This window comes from Rhyacophila brunnea, unplaced genomic scaffold (assembly GCF_057557595.1).
Source record: "Rhyacophila brunnea isolate RB1 unplaced genomic scaffold, BYU_Rbru_1.0 scaffold_5, whole genome shotgun sequence".
Classification (NCBI taxonomy): domain Eukaryota; kingdom Metazoa; phylum Arthropoda; class Insecta; order Trichoptera; family Rhyacophilidae; genus Rhyacophila; species Rhyacophila brunnea.
In genome coordinates, this window is record NW_028233170.1 from 46,126,446 (window position 1) to 46,149,679 (window position 23,234).

Here is a 23,234-nt window from a genome sequence, read left to right on the forward strand (position 1 = left end):
ACAACATCTGAGCTAAAATTGCCAATATACCGGTCGGTATGCTTGAAAAAGTGAACTGAAACAGCCGAATTCGACTGAATCAGTGTATGGATAGTGGAGGGCGATATTTACAAGATATTATTTTTAAAACGGTGTAAAATCGAATCTCCTGTGTCATGTGACAGGCGAAAAATAAGACTAATTATAGTAACCCCACTAGAATGTTGTGCGTACCACTTCAATAATGCTCGTTCATGTGAAGTTTCACGTGACAATTTCATACATTTACTGGGATTAATGTTCACACATACATCACATATTAACGCAAATTTGATTATTTTGTGTAATGTAATGCAACGTAATGTAAATTAATTTGGAAACACTCGTTTAATCTAACAGTATTGGTTAAATTTAAATCTCTCAGTAGACAATATTATTAATAAATGAAATCATTATAGGTTGCAAGACGGTGCCCACCACATTGTGGACTCGAGTGAATATGCTTTCTTCCTGGCGGCGCAGGGTGCAGTTAAAGAAGGTAACTAATTTTTGATTGTGCGATCTTTAATTAATCATTTGTTATTCCTATAATATCGTCTCTGATCTGGCAGAACACACTAACTGGAGAATACTAGTTTTGACTAATTTGACTTTGAAGTTGTTAATATATTTGAAATGGTCTATCATGTGAGTTTATTAAGTAATCGTAAAAAGGATGACTTTAAAATAAAAACTGTTTATTTATTAAGGAGGTTTCCAGACGGTAAAGTTTTAAATAAGGAACATTTTGGTATAACTAACTCAATATGTAATTTTTTCGAATTAGTGTCTTCTGCCAGAACAGTGACGATATATCCTATGAAAATATAAGAGCACAGAGCAGTTCCTAACTTCCATGCCATAAATGGTGCTTATTGAAATAGGGGAAAAGATCGTAAAATTATTATGACAATTATACGATAGATGTCGTTGGACATATTGAAGATATTATTATGTGATTATTATTTAATATGTCAATATAAAATTAAAAAATATTTTTCTTAAGAAGGTAGGCTTTAAATAATCGCCTAGTATCGAGTCTTCGCCACTGGCTGATGGGAAGGTAATGGAGCATTGTGGAAAGCAAGTGTTTATTGCAGATGAAGAGATTACAGTCAGCGTTAAAGGGTAGAGTTACAGCATAACGGCTTCAAACATTGGTCCGAGGGTGAAAAATAGGACGTAGTACACGTGAGCCAACCTGCAAATGAGCGATAATCGAATCACAAAGTTAATGCTTATACAACATGATGATATAAATTATATTAAATTCTACAGGTAGGTTAAACAATAAGCAATTTGTCTCTGCTGTATTTAACTCACAGAATGAGATGGGATCCTCCCTTTCCCTCACTCCAGCACTATTCAGAAATAATAGTCTATTACTTAATATTTGGAAACCGTATTAAGGCTATACTTCAGTTGAAGCATGGTCTAAAAAGATCGTGGCTACGCAATGCGCGGATTGTGCAAATGACGCGTGCCGAATGAAATATAATTTGTCATAAAAATCCAACATGCATCCATTTAATGTTATGTTTATTGTTATATTACTAATAATAATAGTATATTCATTGACATGTTTTCTTTTTGATGTACATATGTAAAGTTTTTTAGTCATCTTTCCACGATTTAAGAATATTTTCATCCGACGCCATGACAAAACAAATCGACGTGCGGACACCTCGACTATCAGTCTCCGATTGGCGACTAGTGAGGAATTTCGTCGCACCTACTGTTAAAAATTATTTGCCGTTTCACTGAAGTACGCTCTTAACTTAATTAATTTGACTTTATAACGGATTATTAAATTTAATATTGTGTGGTTGGCATGAATTGATGACTTTCTAAGCCCTCGGGCAAAACATTATTATTCAGATTATAAAAACAAAACCTTATTAGGAACAAGGAAATTATCTTTTAAATTAACTCATAAACTAGAATCATGAAGTGCATTAAATAAGAGTAATTCTAAGTAGGTACATGAAACAAATGCTTACTTAAAACTAGACTTATCATCAATCTATGCATCACAGCGTATGGGAGCTACTGGTAACAGTATAGAGTGTGGCAAGTTCCAGATATTTCGAACAACTTTCCCAAGACTGATTTATTACCGACTCAAAAGTCACATGAGGTGGTTTATCATTATTAACCCTCAACACTATTCGTTACAGTTTTCAACGACGGCGTCTGGCAGCTCTTGGAACCCATCATGACGGTGGAGGTGACAGCCCCTGAAGAGTTCCAGGGCTCTCTGATGGGGCAGATCAACAGGAGGCGAGGCATCATCACCGGCCACGACGGTTACGAAGGCTGGTGCAATATCTACGCTGAAGTGCCTCTCAATGACATGTTTGGCTATGCCGGAGAACTTAGGTAACATTACATCAATCACCTACGGTTGCTCCATTCGGAGATGGGACAATAGATTTCGTTTACACTCTATCATATCTCACATATTATTACACACCGTGACAATTAAATAGTGCAGTATCTGAATGGACATTGTACCATTTGTAAACATTCAAATGGCCATCTTTATTATCAAACAAGAACTTCTTGTCCACGTGTTAAAACTGTGAACTAACAATCCTCCAATGTAGCTAATTGTACTTCCATTTTCAAATGAGGAACGCCCCCCATTTTTATCATTTCATTTTACGCTCCCGTAGTGTATGGACCAATTTACGTAATTTGATTTAATACAAATATGTCTAAAACGATCACGAGTGTTGTTAGAATTATTATTAGTAAACTGTTGGTTTATTGCGAAGAAGAGTCACATCTAAAAGGAAAGCCGATACATTATTTAATCATGCCTCTAGCATGCGTTACCGCCATGACAGGTACGTCACTGAAAAGTCTTCTGTTGTCGGACAGTAGATCTTATTTCATAGAGTGATTCCAATGACGTTTCAAAATTTACATTTTAATTAGGTTCATTAATTGAACTCCGTTATACATTATTGTAGATCGAGCAACATTATACTTACATGACATCAGTGGCGGCTGGTGACAAGAATATTAGGGAGTGCATAAAAAGACTTATTTCAAGACACATCAAAGACCTATTTATGCAAGAAGTCCATCCTCCGATTTTTGGATTTTGAAAATACGTCAATTACACGAATATTAAAGTCCGACATTGACGATATCATTTTTTTTTCGATACTTTAACATCGCAAGAGCATTGGTATTTCTCATAAATGACTTAATCCTTTTTAAAGTTGAGAAGCAACGCTCACTTTCTACTGAAGTCATCGGTATTGTACAAATTATTTGCAATAGCTTAACGCTTTCACTAAATACTCCGAGTAAATTATTATTTGTGAATAGATGTAGTATGGATAACGCTCCATCGGTGACGTAAAAATCTTCTCGACTGTATAAAACAATTAGTTGATTTTTAAGTTTCAATTTGTCAATAAAATCGTATGTTGCCATTGCCGTATTAAAATCTAAAAATTGGAAATTTTTTATGGTTATCCCGAAATTTTTCACTAAAAAACAATTTAGATATTACTAAATGACCATGGTATTCAAAACGATCTTTAGCTTGGTTCACTATAGTATCGCATACTTCATGACATATCACAGAATGTGGTAAATCATTCGGTCGGCGTTTTTTCGTGGGCTCAATTTGTAACGTATTATTTTCCCGAATATTTTGAATAGCAAGTGTAAAATGTTCAATATCTTTATTAATCTCTAATACTTCTTTTGATCTCGATTGAAGTTGCTTAAAAAGTATATCGCAGTGGGGCATAATTTTGGCAAAAAAATCTAACCAATAATTAAAATTATCGTCGTTTAAATATCGTAACAGCATTTCAGCTTGGTTTATAGTATCAGCGTCTAAATTTACTGATTCTAAAATGTGCTCCATACACTCATTTAACTGTTCGCGATAAGTGTGCACAACAGTTACCATTCTTATATTAAAATTCCACCTCGTTGTCGGTGCTGATGGTATTTTTCAATTAACTATTTCTTTCAAAATATCAGTTCTTTTTGCAGATCTCGAAAAAAAAACTGGAAATGCTCATAAATTAGCAAAAAAATTCCGGACCATTGTGTTAGCGGAAACACTTCTTTCCATTATTAAATTTAATTGATGGGCGTAACAATGTATGAAGTGTGCGTATGGATACGAAGCTTTTATCAAAGCCTGTACACCACCTAGTTGCCCGCTCATAACGGCTGCACATCATAACTCTGCCCGATTAATTGGGTTTGTTTAATCTCGAGAAGTTCGAGTTCTTTGAAAATTTCAGATGCAATACCTACCGCTGTATGATCTTTCGGCGTCATAAATTTCCAGAAACGTTCATGTATTTGTCCGCGTAATTCGTACCTAACTACCAAAACTAATTGTTGAGTTGTGGCTACATCCGTGGTTTCATCTTTATATTATTGATATTTCATGTTTTATTTCATTTCTAAATGTTGTTTCATTGCAATATCAATTTCCGAGACGAAATCAATAAGCCCTCGATACACCCCTGGATTATTTGAATCTACGGATTCATCGTGTCCCCTCAAAGCTAATTCAAATGCCCCGCAGAATTTCACACAGTCAATCAACCTGGATAAAATATATCAATTATTGTTGACGCGTTCATTAAATTTTTTCACTGGCAGACGATACCCGGCGTCTAACTGAGATCGAATATCTACTGCTCCCAACACTGCAAGTTGCATTTCATTCAAAATATGTTTTTCAGAACTACTGTGTTTTTTCACTTTATCTATATACTTTATGTATATTAACACGCTCGGTACCGCAAACGAGAATCCTCGTTATATCAATAATTACGCTGAGTACCGCGCGCGAGGATCCTCGTTTTGTTGCGCGTTTTTAAATAAATATGTTTACTGTGACATCTATGTATTTTCAACGAAAACATTTGACATATCCTGTTAGATTATAAAATTCAGTACCGACTGGTATAGATAAAATATCGATATCTGTTTTACCTTCAGTGATATTATTAAATAAAAATCACAATTTTATTATTATGAGACGCCATTTTTGATCATTCTCTCGTGTGACTTTACCGAATTATGTACTGATTTTGAAGACGAAAATTACAGTAATAAGCAATAAAGGGATTCAATAAGGTAAGAGAAATAATTTATCTATGATATTTTATATAAATATTTATGGTTTCTGGCAATATAAATTAATTTTACATGTTTCTTCATTCACGTAACTTTACTGTCAAAATTTCTCTGAAAATTTGAATGTTCTCATTATTTACCAATCCCTTGATAATGTGCCGATATATTACTTTATAAGCTTAGAATATTGAATTATTATGAATAATCTATATAATTATATGTGTTTAACGAGTATTTAGTTGATTTCACGTATTTTTCCAACATTCAAAATTTGTTGACTAATGGCGATTTCGTTGTTGTTCATAGGTGTTCCAAACCAACCGATTTGCCTCCAGAGGACAAAAATGACATAAATAAGCAAAAAAAAGATTGAATAAGGTAAGATAAATAATTTATCTATGATATTTTATATGTTTATTGATGGTTTCTAGCAATTTAAATTAATTTTATGTGTTTATTCGTACACGATACTTTACTGTCAAAATTTCCGAATGCAAAGTTTGAATGTTCGCATTATTTGCCAAATACTTGATAATGTGCCGATATATTACTTTATAAGCCTAGAATATTGAATTATTATAAATATTCTATATAATTATATGTGTTTGAACGAGTATTTAGTTAATTCCACGTGTTTTCCCAACATTCAAAATTCGTTTACTAATGGCGATTTTTTTGTTGTTTACAACTAATGCAAACCAACCGATTTGCCACATTATATACGTCACAAGGTAATAATTTATACGCAAAATATAATTTATATAAGATAATCGAACATTTTGATAAAGCCACATGTTTCCCAAGAATTAAATTCTGTTTACTAATGTGGAATTTTGTTTTGATTCCAGCCTATTGTCACTCATTGAAATAGAGGCCTTTGGAACAGACGACTCTGAGCAGGATTATGCATTCGAGTTATTTTATGACTCTAATTCAGATGTTCTACTGGATGCCACCACCGATGTCGCAGACATCACCCATTTCACCGCCGGCCACTCGAGCAACTTTGAGGACGACTTCAACGGTTTCATTGACCGCATTGCAGAGGTGCTAGATGAAACCAGTATGGTGTCAGGAGTCGACACGTCCGAGGACCTACTCCCTGGCCCATTTCGGACAGAAACCAGAGGTCGAGCGGGTCGACGGCGTGGAAGAGGAAGTAGAAGCGGTCGTCCCAGAGGCAGCCGAGGAGGACATGCGAGGTTTAGTGCCAGTGTTACTGAACCGTGGTCAACAGAAGACTACACTCCAGCACCTGGACCTGGTTTACTGCTGACCCAAGTGTAAAAGTGAATGTTGACGTTCAATCAGTTCATTGATTATTAAAAAATGTAACCCTAGTCGTAAGTTAGAATTTAAAGATTTTTTAGTAGAGTATTCAATTTCTTTAATGTCTATTGGTACCGATGTCTCGTCTTCTCCGGCTCTGAGGCGTCATGTGACGCTAGATTCGCCTGTAAGATTATCTGGAGACATGTCCAGACATACCTTACAGGCGATTCTAGTGACGCGGAAAAAGCATATCCAACAAGGCTATGCAAGGTATGTGCCAAAGATTAAAAAAAGGGGCGAGACTCGGTACTTGTGTAAAGAGTGTGATGTTCCTCTTCACAAAGGCATCTGCTGGCAGAAATATCACACTATTCGTAATTATTAAACTGTTTTTGATTGTTCCTGAAAGTTTTATTTAAATATTCCCACAAATAAGCCAATAAACCAAGATTATATCATTTACTAGAAAAAACCAATTTCACTCAAATTTGTCCGGGAATAGGGGTAAACTTTATAAAAACCTGCCGGGGCTGAAAGTGTTAAGTGAACTAAATCTTTCACCCCAGACTCGGACCAGCTTGATTCACCTGTAAATAAAAGGCACGGAAAACATAAAACAGTATTTAGATATGAAGAACTGCATAACCATGGCACTTTTGTATACATTTCCACGTTAAATTTTCGATTAATCACTTTGCCTTTAACTGTACACTTTTGAATTAAATTTAAACTTGGTCCCGCAGCCTTAATTTCCAGTCGTTTTGAAAAATCGCGACGATTGTCTTTAATATATTCAACCGAAAACGACATTATTCACTCACTAGTCAATGCTGTAAATAGTTAACGAACTTTATAGTACAAAAAAAAGTACGCGAACTGACCAGTGAGTCATTTCAAAGAACATTTCAAGAAGATATTCGTATTCGGTAATGTTCGTACGCAACAGCCGAAGCAGTGATTCGACGATCTTGAGCGGGAGGGACAAACACATTTCACGGTTAAAATATCCCATATTTGAATGCGTCACGAACGATTTCATTGTGAAATTCGTATTGGTATGACGTCACAAATAAGTTTCAGGTAGTTTTATCTCGATATGCACACCAAGCTTAAAAATGCGGTCTCGGAACGCGTGCGCTGAAGTTGGTAGTATTTTTTGCAAGGAATGCGCGTGAACTTTTAAACTGGCTAACTCGTATACATTATTATATTATTATATTTTGGATATCGTCTTTTAATCTTAACACGGAGGTGCACTGCACTTGTGCGCTTGTTCAAACATGTGTTCAGGCGTATGCGCGCAAGTATACAGAAATTCAAGCATTTGTCGTTTGTACAGTCAAGACACTTATACAGTATTATCAAACATATGCTAATGTTGTTAAAATTGCACAATGATATGGGTTTGTAGCTTTTGTAGTTGAATTATAGAAACTAACCAACACTATCTGCAATTTGTAATTTTAGTTCAATGAAAACAAATGGGATCCCGACAAAACCGCCCAAACCAAAACCGCCGCAAAATTGCCGCCAAAACAATTTAGAAATGAGACTATTTTTATTTTTACAAGGGTAATATTATATTTTAGATACACAAAAAAAAATATTAATAAAGATATAAAATTTTTTTTAATTATTTAAAATTAAATCTCAATATTATGTGCTAACCTTAAATATTCTGAATTAGAAATACTACCATACAAGCTTCAAGCGGAAATATCCGAGCCATTTGTATCACTGAATGGCCTAAGGCAAGGTGACGCTCTGGCATGCCTTCTTTTCAATATTGCGCTAGAAAAGGCGATACGGGATGCAAAGATTGATGCCCGTGGCAGCGGCACAATATTTACTAAGCCTGTGCAGCTGCTGGCGTATGCCGATGATATCGACATCATTGCCATATCAGAATTGGCGCTGAAAAAGGCATTCACAGCACTAGAACCCTCTGCCAAAAGAATGGGTTTACAAATAAACGAGGCAAAAACTAAATACATGCCGTCCATGCCAAAGTTAGATATTGGTGCATACAAGTTTGATACGGTCGACAGTTTCATATACCTTGGGTCTCTTGTAACTCGACATAATGATATTACAGAAGAAATCAACAAGAGAATCATGTCTGCGAATAAATGCTACTTTGGTCTGTTAAGACATTTTAAGTCCCGCTTACTATCTCGTCGAACTAAAAGCACTCTTTACAAAACACTTGTAAAGCCAGTGCTCACCTACGCATCGGAAACCTGGACATTAACTCTGCGAAATGAACGAGCCCTGAACATCTTTGAAAGAAAAATTCTCCGCCGTATATATGGACCGATCAGGGATGGCACCAATTGGAGGAGAAGATATAATGCTGAGCTTTACGGACTGTACGAAGATTGCAGCGCAGTTCAATCAATTAAGATTGGGAGACTGCGATGGCTAGGTCATGTGCACCGTATGAATGACAATGAACCGGCAAAGAGAGTGATGTCCAGCAATCCAATAGGACGTAGAAGAAGAGGGAGGCCAAAGATTCGCTGGTTAGATGGAGCTGCCAGTGACTGCCGTATTCTGGGGGTACCAAATTGGAAAGCGGCCACACTGGATAGGGACAGGTGGAGGGAGCTGTTGGAGGAAGCCAGGACCCACACCGGGTTGTCGCGCCCCTGATGATGACCATACAAAGGCATTGACCCTTGCAGTCTTTTGTTTAATTGGATTAAGTTACTTAGTACTAAGTGTTAAAAGCTGATGATTATAAGTTATTAATCTACTAACAGATGCAAGGGATTAAATCTCAAATTACACTGACTATCAGCTTAAGTATGTAATTTTCTATCCATATGCAATTCGAAAAACCAAAAAAGCACTTCTTTTATATATTTTTTTTATCTTTTGCGGGCGGTTTTGTCTAGGAATTAGGAATCTTTTTTAAATTTTGGTATATTTAATAATTGTATATGTAATTGTTTTGTACTGATTCACGACCGCCGTTTAAATCTTTTGATGAATCAAATGCGTCATCTGTGTCAAAGAAAAACGCCACTGAATGCTAGAAATTTTTCACGGCAGTGGTAAAAAAACAATGAAGGGTTTGGGGACCAACTTTATAGGGCGATATTAGTCATCTTTTTGATATTTTACATCATGCATGTTCCTAAATTTAATTATAGATGCCAGCATAAAGTTAGTAATAACTATCAAGAATTTTGTTATTTTTTCGTACATGCTTGGATGGGCATTCCACCTTGTAATACACATAAGTACGTAATATCCATGTATTATTTTGCAGATCCAACACCCAGGGCAAAGGAGACTTCAGTATGGAGTACTGCAGATACGCCCCCTGCCTTCCAGAATTACAGGAAAAGCTGATCAGAATATACCAAGAGTCCCAGGGAATCTTCGTTGACAAGAAAAAAAAGAAGAATTAGTGTTTTCATAATTTTGAATGTGATCTGCCCACGCTAAAACAGTGCGACAATAACAGAACTGACTAAATAAACTGTACGGGACAAAATAAAATATACAGTATATAGATTAGTATTTAGTATAAATTGCTGGAAAATGAATGATACGCATATAACTGTTGCAATGTGATAGTGTGGTGTGAGTGAAAAGGCGGAGATTATCAACACGTATCTTGACTGCTCGTTAACGGACCATTTATACATACAATGGCACATAATTGTGAATTGGCCTCTATTCAGTGATTTTTTAAGTGGTGATCTACCTGTTGGATAGAGATAAAATTTATCTTTGTCCATTTATCTTGTTTAATGATGTCTAAATGAAAAGAATATAAATACAGCCGAACTTGTTTATTACGTGGAAGATGGGACCGACTGAATTTGCTCGTTATAAGCATTACTCGTTCTATCGTTATATATAATTTTTCGCGCCACGTTCTATTTAAGCATAGAACATAAAAAATCTGAAAAACATCGTAAAAATCCCCGAAACAAATATGGTATTCATAAATTACCTACTAGGTAGGTACCTACTGACTTGACAAAGCTTGGATTTTTTAAATACAATTTCAACCATATGCGTGGATGCTTTTTCAATGTTGTCGGCGAAAACACCAATTAAGTACAGACACTTAACTACACTCATAAACGTAATCCGATCCCGGCGGCTTCCTGCCCAGTCAGATTTTATTGCTTAAGGTTGAAAATGTTTTTAAACGATCGACACATTAACAGTTTTAACAAAATTTTTGCTCGGTATATCTGATAAGTAGCTCGATATAAAAGTGAATAAATGTTTGTAGAACATCATAAACTAAAATGTCAACGAATGTTTCCTCATTACATCCGAGATCTCGCTATTTCCGTGATCGTAATATGTAACCGAATTCGACTGTATATAATTAGGAACAACTTAAGAAAGATACATATTAGAAAAAATATACCGAATTGGTCTTCAATCCGCATTCATCACTCTAATCACTCATACAGTTACTAATCATGCGTTACAAGTATGCAATTGAGCTATTCTTTCAAATTCCGCTAATACTGGCGACGATCTTTTGTTGTTTTTAAAGCGGTGTATTAACAATACAGGTAACCCACGGGAGATTTGTTTTGGACACGATAAACAAAATAAACACACAGTCGAGCTCGGTTATTACAATCACGGATATGGCGAGATCTCGGATGTAACGAGGAAACATTTGTTGACATTTTAGTTTATAATTTTCTCCATACATTTATTCACTTTTATAACGAGCTCCTTATCGGTTATACTGAGCTAAAATATCCTCAAAAATTTTCTTAAAACTGTTAATGTGTGGCGCTTAAAAACATTTCGACCCTAAGCAATAAAATCCGACCGGACAGGATGCCGCCGGGTTCGGATTATGTTTATGACACTAGTTAAGTGTCTAAGTACCTACCTAATTGGTGTTTTCGCCGACAAGATTGAAACAGCATGTACGCATATGGTTGAAAAAAAAATCCAAGGTTTGTGAAGTAAGTAGGTACCTAAAAGCGTTCATTACAATAAACAACTTTTGCCATACTTTTCGCGGAAAAATTCTAATTGTGTATTTTTGTTTGAATTGCGACTTTTTGTGTTATGTGACCGCGCATTTAAAAATACCTATTCTCTGATATACCTAACGAGTAACGCTTATAATGATCAAATTCAGCTGGTCCCATCTTCCTCGTATTAACCAAGTTCGACTGTACGTAAAATAAAAGTAATTTAGCGATACACTGGAAAGTAAAATTCATTTTGTTTCGTGTTGCAAAAAGATTCTACATAGTTTATCCAGGCCTGTGTGCACTTCACACGCATGATTCCACTCATTATGATGATTCCTGGCATATGGCACATGCAAGGTACCGCCATACATACACCTACCGGCAGTAAAAAGGTTAACACATTTGTTTTTACAAGAAATTTATGTTAGCCACTTGGCCAACCTATTAGGTCCATACTCGGACTCAAACACAAATTGAAAAACAATATGTATTTTCCAGACCCATGATTCGATCCTAGGACTCATGACGTTATAGGCTGCTGACGCTCAAGCCGCTCTGCCATTGTGGGGCCGATAAATGGTGCATGTATTAAATTATATATATATATTATATTAAATCTATCAATAATCACAGCTCAAGAATCGAATATGAAATTATTGGTCGGGTAGGTAATCATCAATATTAATATTTTTTTTATAGAAAGACATTTTTTCTATTTTTTTTTTTGTTGCCGCACATTACTTGGCATAACTGTCTGCTGAATATAACACAGTTACTCACTGTCCAAGTGTGTCTAGTTATTCTTATTGTATACTAACTGTTTATCTCTATCCAATAGGTGGTTGTCATCACTGGCATACGTAATAATTATGAAGGAATAATTGTTTTTTTTCTGTAATGTTCATAATGTACGTACCTATTGTTATTTATTATATTTACCAAACTAGTAAAATTGCTCCAATGTTAAGTATATTTAATATAAAAAAAAACTTTCAAAATGGTATTGTTTCATTATCACTTCCATACTTTAATTTACTTTTTATTAACTGGGAAAAGGCTGTCGAGGAAAAAGAGAAATGTCTTTTGGCAACCCACCAACTACCTAAGGCTATTTTTGGTAAATACTTTAGTTGGTACAAATAACAAATTGTGATATCAAAGTGATTAGTGGAATTTCTATAGCAAGTGCATGATTATGGTTTGCGGAAATAATTCCAGCATCATAAATTGTGCTGTCCAGCTAGAAAGAAGTTGACAATTCACATTCACACAAAACCACCAAAATTTACCTGTTGTACATTTTTTTCATTTATTCAATTAATAGTTAATGTTTCCAACTTTTAACATTTCTTTATAATATAATAAACAATTCTCCTAAGGCAGATTCGCTAACATTTTGATGGTTGGCCACTCTGAAAAATTACGATTAACAATAATTGACATCCTGAATCAGACAGGAAAATGGTTTTTTAGCTGTTGCATCCACAAGTGGCTATCGAATGAATTTGTGTCATCCACGCTGTCTTGTCTTTTAAGACATGCCGGATCAGAATATTAAAGCAAACATTTGATGCCTCAGATAGTTGCACCACTTTATGAGACCCACGGGTCTTCAAATATCCACAGGCATGGTGTCATATAATGCCGACCTGTTGAAAAGGCTGTTTGACAGTCAAATCACCCGGGTCACGATTCAAGTCATGAATTAGTCCTGATGAAAAAGAATAACAAATAATGTGCCATTTACCTAAATAATTTGTATTTTTTTGATTCTCCTGACTTAATCCACTTAGACCAAAAAATTTGATATTCGCAATTTATCAGTGGCGAAGGCTCCATACTAAGCGATTATTTAAAGCTTACCTTCTATTTTCAAGTATTTAATTTAAATAAATAAATATCTATATTGTCTAGGACTAGGTAATATAATAAAAATATTGAGTGTCATCTATCATCAGGATTTAGAAGTAGAGCGTTTAATTTAGTCAAGTTTCGAATCAAAAATAAATGACGGAAGGTCAAGACGTGAGTGCTATTTTTAGAATTATTGTCAAACATAATCGTCGCCGTTATTTCTAACGCGATTCCGTCGCCAACTTCATACATGTCTGCATATTTGGTCCAAACTTATAAGCGCTACAGGACAAGCTTACACTCTATGTTGGTTTGTTTATTGGCGATGACTATTTTTTTAAGCAAATAATCAATAATAAAGTGATTCAAAAAAAAAATAACTGTTGTGTTCGATCACATAAATTTATAAATTGTTATTAAAAATAAATATTGTGTTTCGTGATTATTATTTAGGTTAATTCAGTCATAGACAAACATAACATGCTGTTCACAGTTCATATTGACATTTCAAAGACAGTGATAAAGTTTTATTTTATACTACAAAATTCAATGTATTACTGTGTTTTGAATGTGGATAAATTATCTCATATTGTACCGAAATCATTCGTCAGTGCTTTATTTATTAAATTGTCTAGTATTCCGATTGAAGTGGAAAATTGTTGTGCGATCATTCCCGAGTTTGACGTTTCTTCAAAAATCAAAAATTATCAAAGCTTGACCTTCCAAGGGTTCATTTAGATTTGAATACAGCAAAAAAACTTATATTAGACATTTTCACAACAATTTATATGATAAATATTCGTTTTTAACTGGCAGTTATACATTAAACAAACTTTTTTGTTGGCCATGCGTATTGTTAGCTAAAGAAAAGTGGAATTCTACTGGCATAAGTGATTTAAATAATTCGACAAATTCAGCGGTGAAACATATGACCAGTGTGTCGTTGTCATTAGTGTGCACCTATTCATCAGTAGTAATATTGTAAGTATTATCTTATTTCCCGTTAGTTACCTGACAAGTGTGCTCTTTTTCTCTGATCTCCACAGCTTACCCCTTTCCAAAAGTCACCCTTCGCCAATGCAATTTATTGTTCTTTTCTATTTTACATGATATAAATATCTATGGTCTTTGGCGAAATTACCTTAAGTGTAGTTGGTAATTGAGTCGCTTAGTCCCTAAGCCCGGATCTTGAGGTTTTTTTTTGAGTTTCGATTAAATCACGAAAAACTGTTTTGTGCATTTACGATGATGTAGTGGTGATGTTTGTATAGCGATTTAAACGTATGCTAAAAATCTTGCTTTGAATCGCGACGTCTGATTGCTTGGCTATGTAGAGCGATTTAGTAACCTGTTATTTATCCCTAGAGCGGGTTTGGCATTTGAATATTTATTTTGTTTTTTTGACGAAACGGTGGAATTTAAAACTTGCACCTCAATAGGCTGGTAGACTTATCGATATAGCACATCCGTACATTCAAAGCTAGTTTTATTAAAAAAATCATCCAGAGCGGGTTTGGCGACTAAGCGACTCAATCACGAGATAGGTGGCTTATGTCTTATATTTTGTAAGTAAATAAAACATCTTTTTATTTAATTGTAATCCTTCAACAAAACGTTAGTTAACGTTTAGTTTGAACGTGATTTTTCATCCTAAAAATAATTATCAATGTATTAGTATAGGCCGTGTACATAAAATTAAAGATCTTTCCACGAAGGCAGCCCTGTAAATTGGTAAATAAATGTCCATATCTAGTAGAAATTTGAAGTTCTCTTCAAATAAAACTGTAATGCGAAATCACTCGTGGCTAACTAAAACAGTATGTAGACAAAGGGTTCCTTTTTTGCTTCAATTTCATATATTTAGGCTCCTAAATACTTCTTTGGTGCACCCCTACTCTACTAGGCAGGATGCACAGTTTCAAAATTCAAACAAGAGATTTGAATATGCACAGAGGATACACCTTCATGAGAATAAATACACGACACTTTTACTTACTTAAAATACTTTTAGTTCAAATCTTAAAATCTATTACCTAATACAGATTAATTAAAACTTTATAATTTTTATACAAATGCTTCGACAGAGGCAGTTCAGTCACTTTGAAATGAAATTAAAATAATATTTTTAAATTAGAGGTAGAAATTTTTAATATAATAAACCAGTGATAAGTAACCATTGTTGTCACTAATTTTAAAAACATTGTTAAAATAACTAAAAAGTCACCCCCTGAAAATGTCGAAAGGGGTGAATGTGATAAAAAGAAATCCTACAATTAATTCAAGGTTGAATAGATCTTGAAAATCTTCGAAAAAAAAATACCATCTTCGATACATTCGCAGAAAGTAATAAAATATTTTTGTATCATGGAGCAAATAATTTGAAGAATTTATTATCTATGCAAAAAAAATTGTGAATACTTACCTAGGCACATATTTTTTCGGAGCAGGATAGCTGAAAAAGAATAATGCTAGTTAGCACTCTTTTAACTATTTTTTTTTTGGTATGTTTGGCATGATAGTAATTCCAAACATCATTGCAATATATTACTATAATATCTGTGATGTCAAGGAGAAGGACGTAAAAATGTGAAATTGGGTATGTGAAAAATTATAAAAGGATAAATTGGCCCTTCTTTCAAATAGGTCTTAAAGGATATACTTATATCGTTCTAATCTTACAATTATTAATGTTTACGTTTAATAAAATGTAATATCACTTTGGTCGTGAATATACCATATGACAGGATGGCGAACTTTTTACGTACGCATGCCAAAATTTCCCAAATGATATTTTTCGACTGTTTTTCATGGCGAAAAAAAAAGTTTTCTAAAAAAAATGTTTTTATGATTTCTATTAAAAAAGTAAATTACAATTGAGTTCTTGATATTCCATCTTTCATCGTTTCTAGCCTATGGCGCATATCTTTTACTCTTTGATTTTTATTCCTTGTTTTCAAATTAGTCAAAGAGATCGTGGAAGCATTTAAGGTGAAGTCTTTACTGAGCCGTTTTTAAAGAGGCACCTAGCGGAAAAATACGAAACTTGCAATTTGAGATTTTTTTTGATAATTTACAATTTCAACTGTATTAATTAATAAATATGTATCTGAAAACATTAAAAAGAAAAATATTTTTTATTTTAAGTCAAAGATAAACTTACAACTTTAAAAAATGTAATAAAATGTGAATTTGTTGAATCGGACCGCACCCTATTATTACATATATTTTATGATCATATTTGTTATTAAAATTTAGTTTATTAAGTTTTCTAAACATCACCTAAGAGATTTTTGACAAATTCATAGTTTTAATATTTTTTATATATATTTTAAAAAACATCGATTTTTATAAAAAAATATAAATGTGTATAAATTGAAATCCTTTTTATTTATATCAAATTTTATTTATGTATGGTCCCAATATTGAAGCTTAGAACGTTTTCAAATACATATTTATTAATAATTAATACAGTTGAAATTGTAAATTATCAAAAAAAAATCTCAAATTGCAAGCTTCGTATTTTTCCGCTAGGTACCTCTTTAAAAACGGCTCAGTAAAGACTTCACCTTAAACCACCCTTTTTTCATATTATATTCTCCATCACTGAGCGGTTTTCCATTTTTAGAGATTATGTTTGAGGCAAAATAACAAGCAGTTATTATATTTGAATGACTGCCGATAATTAATTTCATAAGGTTTGTTGATTGAATATTTTTATTTTTAATTCCCTGATACTAAGGATCGACTTATGCAATTGTATATTTACATTAAACGTAATGATTATTCTTGAAAAGGATTTTCCTGCAATTTTTTATACAATGCGATCTGTCATTTATGCATGAATATCGTTGTTTCCGTTTGCGTATTGATTGGTAAACATATTAGGAAAAACTAAAGAAAATACGCACGCCTATGCCGTCTTTATTTTCTAATGTTATATAAGTAGGTAGATATATTTATTTATAAAACTTAACAAAAACATTTTCGAAATATATAATATAAAATAGTAATTTCTTTTCTCTTAAGAATGAAACATTCGCTTGCCACACAAAATCATCTCGCGTGCCATAGGTTCGCCATCCCTGCCATATGACTACTATTAACAAACACTGCTTGTTCTAATATTGTTGAAAAATTAACCTTGATTATCATTTTGTAAAGAAAAATACATTTTAAGGAAACCGGCTTTATTACATATGAAATATTAAATTAAAATAATGCGAAACTTTCAAATATAATATCACATTGGTCGTGAATAGACCATATTATTATGACTCTACTATTCGCAAACACTGCTTCTTCTAATGTTGTTGAAAAATTAACCATGATTAACATTTTGTAAAGAAAAAGACATTTTAAGGAAACCGGCTTTATTACATATGAAATATTAAATTAAAATAATGCAAAACTTTCAAATATAATATCACTTTGGTTGTGAATAGACCATATTATTATGACTCTACTATTCGCAAACACTGCTTCTTCTAATGTTGTTGAAAAATTAACCTTGACTAACATTTTGTAAAGAAAAAGACATTTTATGGAAACCGGCTTTATTACATATGAAATATTAAATTAAAATAATGCGAAACTTTCAAATATAATATCACTTTGGTCGTGAATAGACCATATTATTATGACTCTACTATTCGCAAACACTGCTTCTTCTAATGTTGTTGAAAAATTAACCATGAGTAACATTTTGTAAAGAAAAATACATTTTAAGGAAACCGGCTTCATTACATATGAAATATTAAATTAAAATAATGCGAAACTTTCAAATATAATATCACTTTGGTCGTGAATAGACCATATTATTATGACTCTACTATTCGCAAACACTACTTCTTCTAATGTTGTTGAAAAATTAACCATGAGAAACATTTTGTAAAGAAAAGGACATTTTAAGGAAACCGGCTTCATTACATATGAAATATTAAATTAAAATAATGCGAAACTTTCAAATATAATATCACTTTGGTCGTGAATAGACCATATTATTATGACTCTACTATTCGCAAACACTACTTCTTCTAATGTTGTTGAAAAATTAACCATGAGAAACATTTTGTAAAGAAAAGGACATTTTAAGGAAACCGGCTTTATTACATACAAAATATTGCGAAACTTTCAAATGTGCCTTATTTCATAATCTAAATGAATCAATCCAAATTACAAAACAGCTCGATTCAACCTTCATATTCAAACCCGGCTTGATACAAACATGAAATTTAATGTAAATGGATTGTTTATTAATATTGAAATGAATAAGTTTCCCTTTGTTTTCTATTTTAAATATACTGCACTACAAACGAACTAAAACATCACACAAATTATTCTGCAAAACAATATCCTCATATCTGCAAAATTCAGAGGTATGGTCATTTGAAAATTTAAAGTTTTACCAAACACATATAATATTATAACATTGTAAATCAGATCCTTTGGAAATTAAAAAAAAATATTATTCATATTTTGATATGAATAATATTTCTATTAAAATTACTTACCACAATATTTATTTATAAAATTTGACATCTCGAGAGTGGGTTAGTTTGAAAAAAAAAATAACCACCAAAGCGAACATTCAAATTTGGTGTTTTATTATAATATTTATATTCATGAAAAGAAATATTACTATAAGAATGTTACTTAACGTAGGTCATAGTTAAGAAGTTGCACCGCATCACCATGCGCTATGTGTTGCTCTGTGCATTTCTGGTTCGGGTCTATTGTTACTGAGAAGTATGTGTTGTGTTCCTCCTATTGCCTCTTTGCACTCGGGACAAACTGCTTTTTGCATGGCTCTCCCGCATTCCCCTATGCAGTAAATGTGTCCATTTGGACAAGAATACCAATGTCCCTGTCTTAAGCCAATAGCCGCTACGATTACCCTTTTTTCAACCGCAGTCAATTGAAAATCAACACAATCTTTCAACTTTTTGAACTCTTCTTCAACTATAGAATCCAGATCGTTATTGTACACTTGAGCAGAAAACAATATATCGTTAATTGTAGCAAATGATACCTCCATGTCAACCTTTTTTCCGGCTTTCAATCGTGTTTTGCATGCTATTTCTACTGACACACCTTGGACGATGCGCTCCGTTCTGAGAAATTCGTTGGTAAAATCTTCGCATTGTTGAAGAGATATGCTTGTTTTCGATCTTTGAATACATGTTATCAAATCATTGATTTGCAACATAAACACACTGGATGTAAATATATCTTTTGACTTAATACATATAGCCGATATCCTGCCCAGAATATTCACCACGGTGGAATATTTCTCCACATCCTGGAGGCTGATACGTATCTCACGTTTGAATCTTTTAAGTTTTCTCCTTCCAGTTTTCTTAAATGATAAATTCTTCTTATCATTGACCGCTTTCTTTATATTATCAACAATCATTTTCCATTCAGGAACTGCAATATAAGTTAAAGAGATAATAGGTAAATAATTCGGGGACCACATTCAATTAAAATTATGTGAAAACCAATGAAAATAATAAAAATTCAATATTCAAATTATTACAAAAATATGAATTCATAAAAATATATTTTTCGACAAATTAATTGTCAAAATTTGCTTCCAGGATGATTAGAATTTGCATAACACTCTTAATATTAAAATATAAATCATAACTTTTACAAAATCAATTCCAATTTCTGACAACTCTGAGAATTCCAACTTCTGACAAAATCCGAGATATCTCAAGTATGAAAGGCTCTTCAAGCAAACGGATATTCTAACAAGATGAAAAAGCCACCAAAAGCAAAATCAACCTTAACCCGATTAGTCAGGAGGAAGAGATACGTTTCAAAGGCCGGGCCCATCTACCTTATACCAAAAACACCACCGATACCATTTCCAGGATACTTCGGAAACATGAAATCGAAACAATATTCTCAATATCGACAAAGGTCCGAAATATGTTAAGATCAGTAAAGGACTGGCAGCTTTTGGACTCGGCAGGTGTATACCAGTTAAGCTGTCGCGGATGCCCAAAAAAGTATATAGGCCAAACTTCTAGAACAGTAAAGAAGCGGTGAGTAAACACGAGAGGGCATACCGATTTAAATATACACGATGTCAGCGATTGCCGAGCACTCGATGAATACAGGACACAAATTTGACTTTGAAACCAAGATATTGGGTCGGAATAAAGGATATTTCGCACAATTGGTAAAGGAGGCCATTGAAATCCATAGAAACCCTGAAAATATTAATAGGGATGATGGATTACGGTTAAAAACGTCATGGCTTCCGGCAGTGGCGCATCCAGGATTTAATATTGGGGGGGCCCAAGGAGGAGAATGTAAATTAGTCCTATAGGCTCTTTTTCTTCTTCACAGCCTAATTTCTCGTTTATCGGTCTTTTGTCTATTGCACTCGGTGTACCTACACCATGGTCCCCACATAGGCTAGGATATTTGGGGGGCCCCCTATCTACCGCTAAGATTAAAGGCAGTGTGAAACAATACATTAACGTTTTTCAAATTGTGTTTTAGTTCAAATTAAGGGTACTTACTTATACAGTGAATTATTGGCGATTTTTAATACATCTACTTTAATAATGGAGCTGTCGAGTATTGACACATAACAATCAAAAAATATATTGCACAATTATATAAGTAATTGAAAATCTTCATGGCCATGAAGTATAATAGCGCCGCAGGCGACTTTTTACTATTAAAGCTAATTTATGATGTGTGTTTATCTCACTTATCTGGTCAACCCGAGACGCCGGGCCCCCCACAGCCCGGGCCCCAAGACCGTCAGACCTGTCAGCCCTCCCCAGCCATGACCTACACCACTCCGGAATTCGGGTGGACACCGAGAATTTTTTGACAGTTCCATTAGGGATTGGGTTTCTAAAAAAACCTGACATTAGTGTTTCGAAATTTTTGTGTTCGAAATTAAAATCTAAGAAATTTTTCTAAAAAGGGTGCTGGAGAATTATTACAAATCATTTTTTGCCGTGTTTTTATTTGTGTAAGCCCAAAGGTATAGTTTATTGGCTTTCAATTTCAATGTTTAAAATCATTCTGATAATTTTCATTTTTGGGGGGTGCCAGGGTCCCTTGGCCCCCCCTGGGTGCGCCACTGGCTTCCGGCACTATCAGCAAAATCCAATATTCGAGCCGGTATCTCTGGTCGTAACGATTGACACATTTACTCTGAGCAACGTTTGCTCTTAGCTAATCGGATTCCTTTTGACATTCTTATAGCAACGTTTACATTCATATACCTACACTACATTTCATCATAAAACATATCATCTCTTGATAATGGCCTCTGCAACGAGCCCGAAATGTCGAGGAAAGAAGGAAGAAGGACACACGGTGAAAACCCAAAAATCTACTACGATAACATAGGTAGCCGTTTATATTTCAGGAATTGGCAACACTGGTATTGCTAGGTGCAGTTTGAGTTCTGTATTTTGAAGATAGACATTTTTAACGGAAAAAGTACTCAGAACGGTTTAACAAACGGAGGCTTCTTGTTTTTTTAAAATACATTTGAAATATTTATCTAGCCAAAAAATGGAATTAACTCGTGAAAATTTTCGTGCGATTATTTTTCACAACTTTCGACGTATATTATCGTGGGAATAGTCCATCGCTGAACTAAGTGCTTTATATGGCGATGAAGCACCATCAAAAACTATGGTATATCGCTAGTTTAGCGAATTTTATCATGGCCGTCGTTCGCTCACAGACGAGCTGCGTGAAGGTCGTCCAAAATCGGTTGTTTCTCGAGAAAACATCGATGCTGTGCGTGAACTGATGATGCAAGAGCGTCATGTGACATACCGTGAGATTAAGGCATCCCTGGGCATTAGTAACACCAGCGTGTATACGATCTTGCATGAACATTTAGACATGAAGAAGCTATTGTTACACAAAATATCACACAAGACTGCTATCGGCGCCTATTGAGGGTAGTTTATCATATTACTAGGCAGTTAATCGTTACAATAAGCTAACCATCTGAACTGTCAAAAAGTGCTGTTTTAACAGCACCTTTCTTGGCTGTGTTAATTTTTAGAGCGAGATAGACAGTTTAGATGGCTAACTTATTGTATCAATTATAATACCTCAATACATAAATATGATAAACTATCCTCGATAGCCGCCAATAGTAGCCATGTGTATAGAATAAATGCACAGGTAGAAAAACCATAGATACGCATACACGAGCACACACAAAGTTGACCGAGCTCCGCAAAAAAGAGACGCATTTCACACGACATGTGTACCAACTTAAATTTTCGCCGTGTTACAAAAATTATCACTGTATTAACAATTTATTGTAGATACCGCCTTGTTTATGGAATTACTTCAATGTTAATTTGGAGCAAAGAAAATAACAGAAACATGTTACCGTGTTGACTGTTAAGAATAGCTCTGCAGTGGTATATAATATAATTGTAATTACTCAATTATTATATTGTACATTTTTCACACTTTTACCATTTATATCAATTTGAAAATATTTTAATGAATTATGGAAAAAATGGAAATGATGTTTGCATGTTATTAGTGTCGAGCCACACCGGGCAACTCTGGTCGCGAGACCAGTCGCGCAACTGGTCTCTTCGGGCGATTTACTCGGGCGACTTGCCGGCGACCAGAGAGGCAGCCAATAATAATAATAATAATGAATGTACACGCAAGTATGCAAAAATACGTTCTATCCGCGGCGTCGGCGACCGGTTGGCGCCGGCGACTGGTCGCCCAGTGTGGCAGCGCTCAATATATAGTTATATGTTTTCATACATCGCTACCGATCGCCCGACCAGAGAGACCAGGAGACCAGACCGAGCGCACGAACGAGATTTTACTGGTCGCCCGACTTTATTGCTTGCGCGACTACTGGGCGACCAGGTGTGGCATGCTCCATATAACTGCATGCATCGGTCTGGTCTCGGCGACTGGTCTCGAGACCAGATTCGCCCGGTGTAGCTCGGCTCTTAGTTTTGCATTGGTATA

At 34.4% G+C, this 23,234-nt stretch overlaps 1 protein-coding gene across 1 annotated transcript in view; it reads left to right on the plus strand.

Moving 5' to 3' along the window:
* mEFG1 (mitochondrial translation elongation factor G 1) overlaps positions 1-23,234 on the plus strand; it is a 92,523-nt gene that overhangs the window by 21,392 nt on the left and 47,897 nt on the right. Inside the window, exons 10-13 of the mRNA XM_085955442.1 lie at positions 438-517; positions 2,196-2,397; positions 9,689-10,076; positions 11,655-11,776. Of these exons, the coding sequence (XP_085811568.1) occupies positions 438-517; positions 2,196-2,397; positions 9,689-9,830 (424 nt within the window). The 3' untranslated portion in view covers positions 9,831-10,076; positions 11,655-11,776. The remainder of the gene's footprint in view (positions 1-437; positions 518-2,195; positions 2,398-9,688; positions 10,077-11,654; positions 11,777-23,234) is intronic.